We start from the raw sequence: 4,922 nt of genomic DNA, 5'->3' as shown, positions 1-4,922 counted from the left end.
GTTAACTTAGAAAACGAGAAAAAACTAACAGTGAACATGCAGTAACACAATACCGCACAAAAGTCTTGTACTAATATTTATTTTCTTGTACTAATAGGGACTTTTTTTATCAGCAGCTTGTCACAAAAATGCATAATTTCTTCCAACTTCTTTAGTCGTATCTATGGAAAACGCGAAAGATAACAGCTTGACAGACAGAAAACGGTATTTTTGCACAAATGGGCGATTCCCAAAGAGGTATTAGCGTAAAACTATGCTATATCTCATGCATGGTGTGCAGTGTGTCCTTAAGAAAAATAAGGAAACTGAACAAGTGGTGGACAAAATAAGAAAAGACAGGCTTAAAAAAAATAACTATAGTAGATGGAACAGTAACTGAAAGTCATGTACTTAAGAAATAGGAAAAATGCGGTTTGCCCACACACGTAACAACTGGACTGAAAATCAGTGGCAACAGGTCTGATGGAGTGATGAACCCAAATTTTACATATGACAGTGTTTTTTGGTCCAAATCATTGTTAGTATGTACTGATGAGAGCCAGTGATGTTGACGATCTTATCAAAATTAGTGAAATTCTGAACACAGATAATAACGTCATATTTTGATCCATGTGGAAAAAGTCTGATGGGCAGTGGCTCCATTGTTTGTCTTCAGGGGTTTAGGATCATCTTCACAGAGAACAGAACAAAAGGCAGCCAGCATCCAAAGAAGAGCTTTGAATGTCATAAAAGAAGCCACAAGAACTATTCCCAAAGACTCCTTTTTTTTTTTGCCTTTGTATACTGTATTTCCATATATGTTTATTAATTTTAATAAATCGCTGTACACCTGTTTTCTAACATGGTGTAAAGAAATCTGCAGTGGCTACACTTTTGCACAGAACATTCCCAAGTGTAGTATAAACTGTTAGTACTAGTTAAATTATTAGTTACTTGGGTAGTTTCACTCCTCAGCAGTATTTGTTGATGTGTTGTTGTGTCTCAGTGTTGTACTACAGGCAGATGTGGTTAAGAGAAATGTGTTTTTGATCAATTTTTATGTCTGTTTCTTGTCTTCTCTCCCGACAGGAGCTGGTGGATGAGCTGTATAAGTTCAGAGATTGTTATTTTGAGACTCACAGTGTGGAGGATGCAGGACGGAAACACAGCGACGTAGCAGAGGAGATGGCACAAACGCTGAAGAAGCTGGAGGAAAAAGAAGGTAAGAGTCTCTTTAAATTTAAAAAAAAAAAAAAAGTGAGTTAATTTGCAGGCTTTCATTCACAACTGCTCCGTTTACAACTTCCAACAGACGCCTTTAAACACAAAGCCGAGTTCTTGCTGCAAAAGGGACGATGTCTGAACGTGGCTCCAGACTTCAGTGCTGCAGCAGAGGAGTGTCTGTCCCGCGCGGTGAAGCTGCAGCCTGGCCTGGTGGAGGGCTGGAACACGTTAGGGGAGCAGTACTGGAAAAAAGGAGACCTGATCGGTGCCAAAAACTGCTTCACTGGTGCCTTACAGCAGGTAATGATGGAGAAAGGAAGGTTTGTCCTCTTTGGTTTATTGTCTTCTCACATTCCATACCTGCAAACACTCCTGCTTTTACCAGGTTACTCCATTTTTTATTTTTTTTTTCCCCCCCACAATTTATTCCGGGAATCTCTTGTAATTCAAACTTTATTATGAATAATTATTATACACATATTAATACATTTTCAGTTTATGTGATGTGACCCAAGTTTCCAGTTACTGGTGAAACAATCTCCACATTTCTAATCATTGAACCCAAACCAGGAAACACAAAATCCACTTCAAATTGGTTTGTGTTCAGCTGATCTCTGCTCAGGCAGACAGATCTGTTAGATTATTATATTATATTAGCTCATTATCTCCGTAGTTGTTGGTCTGACGCTTTAATCGCAACCATAGTTAGTTATCTGAACAATCTGTTCAGCTCTTTGGACGTGTGTGATGGGTAGTTGTTGACTTTGGTAAAGCTGCAAAGTTTTCAGACTCGTTCATTCACACCACAAGAATCAGTAATACAAAAAAAGACCTTTATATACTTTAGTAAGCAAAGAAAATATTCAATAACTTACTTTTGTGTTCTGTCTAATACTGTATAAAAACACAATGCTGTTTGCTAAAAACATGTAGCCATATTGTCAAATTACAAAACTACCACATTTTTAAAATGCCAAACTGTCGTTCAGTTCAGTTTTATTTATATAGCGCCAAATCACTCAAGGCGCTTTATATTAAAGACCCTGCAATAATACAGAGAAAACTCCCAGTCAGACGCTCCCCCTTTGAGCAAGCACTTGGTGACAGTGGGAAGAAAAAACTCCCTTTTAACAGGAAGAAACCCCTGGCAGGTCCAGACTGAGGCAGGAGCAGCCATCTGCTGTGACCTGTGGGGGATGAGGGGAGGGAAACTGGATAAAAGTGACACAGTGGAAGAGAGCCAGAGATTAATAATGAAAACTGACTGATACAATAGTGGTGGATAAGCACATTGTGAGTGAAAAGCAGGGATTGAAGAAGAAATGCTCAGTGAATCATGGGAAGTTTAAGCCTAAGCTTATTTCAGCATAACTAAGGGATTGTTCAGGGTCACCTGATTCAGCTATGCTTAACTATAAGCTAATAAACAACAAGTAAGCCAGCAGTCTGTGAGCAAAGAGCTCTAACGGGGCGATGCGGTACTATGAGGTCTTTAAGACGAGAGCCTGATTATTCAAGACTTTGTTTGTGAGGAGCAGGATTTTTAATTCAATTCTGGATATAACAAACAGCCAATGTGGGAGAAATATGCCTGCTTTCCCGATCCCTGTCAGTACTTCCACTGAAGTGTTCTGCAACAACATCTGGTGAATTGAAAAGCTATTCCTGAGCATTAATCCAGATAACATCTCCTATCCTTTCTGTTAGGATTCATTCATGTTAGTATGTTTTGTTTTCCACCTCTGTAGAGCAAGAACAAAGTGTCTCTTCGTAACTTGTCCATGGTGCTGAGGCAGCTGCCCGCGGCTGACAACGACGCTCACGGCAAGCAGGTGCTGGAAAGCGTGGACATGGCCCGGCAGGCCGTGCAGCTGGACGTGAAGGATGGGACGTCCTGGTGTGAGTAGAGTGAAGACAGACGGTGCTCTTTGTTAGAGATGCTAAAGACTGTTGGGGCATTAATTCATGTCGTTCTGCCTTTGTTTTTACAGATATCCTGGGAAATGCCTACGTGTCGCTGTTTTTCACTTGTGGACAGAATCCACAGCTATCTCAACAAGCTCTAAGTGCCTACACACAATCTGTGAGTACAGACTTAAACGGATACACACCAGAGGGAATACCGACAAATAATAAAATGAATACCGTAAATAAATAATCAACATGCGCATCTGTATTTTATTCCCGTTTCCCTCCTGTGTAGGAGACGGTGGATCGAGCTGCCTCTTGTTACCCAGAGCTGCATTTCAACAGATCCACACTGTTCCAGTACGAGGAGATGTACGGGTCTGCGCTCGCCGGCTACAGTCGAGCCGCCGAGCTCGACCCCGGCTGGAAGGAGCCACCAGAGAGAGAGAAGCAGCTGCTGGAATATTTGGAGAAAGTGACCGAACTCCTACAGAACAAGGTAGGAGACTCTTTACAAAAGTACCGGCATACTGTTTATGTCCTGTTACAAAAACGTACAGAAAAGAAGTCGGTGAAAATCATGCTGTGATTTGGTCGGGCTAAGAGTCTCCAAGGTGGTTTATCAGCCACCACCAGATTTAATATTATCAATGACTAAGTATGCTCTGACATGCTGATGCTGTAAAATACCCGGTAATACTCCAAAATGTTAATGATTGACATGTAATCAGTGGCAGCAAAGTGATATCTGCCTAGAGTAAAAGGGTAATCTAAATGATGTAGCTCTCGACTCCTGACACAAAATAATGGCTACAGAAATCATGTCATTGAGTCAAGTACGGATTTAAAAAAAGAAGAGAAGAGTAGAGTTAACTGAAGTGGTTAAACGTAATTCAAGTATTTTAAGATCACATAATTTCTTTAATGTCATCTTTTTATTACACACGTTGTCTTTATTGTTAGTCATAGTTATGTGTATGAGTAGCACATGACCTTTGAGCCTGTTTGCTTCCACTGTTATAAATGCTTATCAGAGTGACATACAAGTTGTTTTTTTACCACCTGATGGCAGCAAAGAGCACATTTGACTCTAGTTTTTCCCTTAAGCTTCAGTCTGCCTTGTGTGTTCAGGGGAAGGTGAAAGCCCGCCGGTTACGGACGATGCTGTCGAACCTCAACACGTCTGCTTTGGGCCCCTGCTCGTCTCCTCAGTTTCGCTCCCCGGCAGGCCGTGTGGGCAGCCTGGAACCCCGGACACTTTCCTCCCTGACACATGGCCACAATGCTGGGGTGGCCGCTCTGGGGAAGGTGGTGTTCAGCCTGGCCTCTGAGGGTCGCATGGCCTTGTAAGAGAATCTTATTTAACAGTAATGGTCCTTTAATGCACGTGCAGCTCGACTCTGGCTGTAAAAGTGAAGCAATGTAAAATCTTACAATCTTCTTTTTTATTTTTCCTCCAGTACGTTTGGCATGGTGGACAGTGAGGAGACTTGTATAGTGGTGATGGTTTACAACACAGCAGATAGCTGGGGCGTCCTAATAGGAGATTCTGTAGTCATTCCTGAACCTCAAGTTAAACGACACAGTATAACCCATAAAGATAAGGTAAGTGTTGCATTAATGAATGCTGTTTACAATCAACGCAATAACGTCTGACTGAGTATGTGACCTTCTCCTGTCCTCTCTACCAGTCACTTGATTTTAGAAGTATACGAGTGGACTCTCCTCTGCTGCTCATCGTCAACGGCAAGAAGCAAAACGTTAAAAGTCAGATCGCTGCCTCCGTCAGCTACAAGCCTCAGAGCGAGTGA

The 4,922-nt window shown here is 41.7% G+C and overlaps 1 protein-coding gene across 1 annotated transcript in view; it reads left to right on the top strand.

Annotated features, from left to right (window-relative positions):
- The window catches only part of ttc5 (tetratricopeptide repeat domain 5), a gene marked incomplete at its 3' end in the record, with an annotated part of 6,281 nt that extends 1,359 nt beyond the window's left edge, over positions 1 to 4,922 (top strand). The window contains 8 exon segments of the mRNA XM_005925859.3: positions 1,069 to 1,201; positions 1,292 to 1,503; positions 2,952 to 3,102; positions 3,195 to 3,286; positions 3,407 to 3,610; positions 4,243 to 4,457; positions 4,572 to 4,716; positions 4,803 to 4,922. Coding sequence (XP_005925921.1) covers positions 1,069 to 1,201; positions 1,292 to 1,503; positions 2,952 to 3,102; positions 3,195 to 3,286; positions 3,407 to 3,610; positions 4,243 to 4,457; positions 4,572 to 4,716; positions 4,803 to 4,922 — 1,272 coding nt within the window.

The sequence above is a fragment of the Haplochromis burtoni genome, unplaced genomic scaffold (assembly GCF_018398535.1).
Source record: "Haplochromis burtoni strain Fernald_Lab_line unplaced genomic scaffold, NCSU_Asbu1 Contig_82, whole genome shotgun sequence".
Classification (NCBI taxonomy): Eukaryota; Metazoa; Chordata; class Actinopteri; order Cichliformes; family Cichlidae; genus Haplochromis; species Haplochromis burtoni.
The sequence above is the reverse complement of the archived record's forward strand: the minus strand, read 5'-3'. Positions and strand labels throughout refer to the sequence as shown.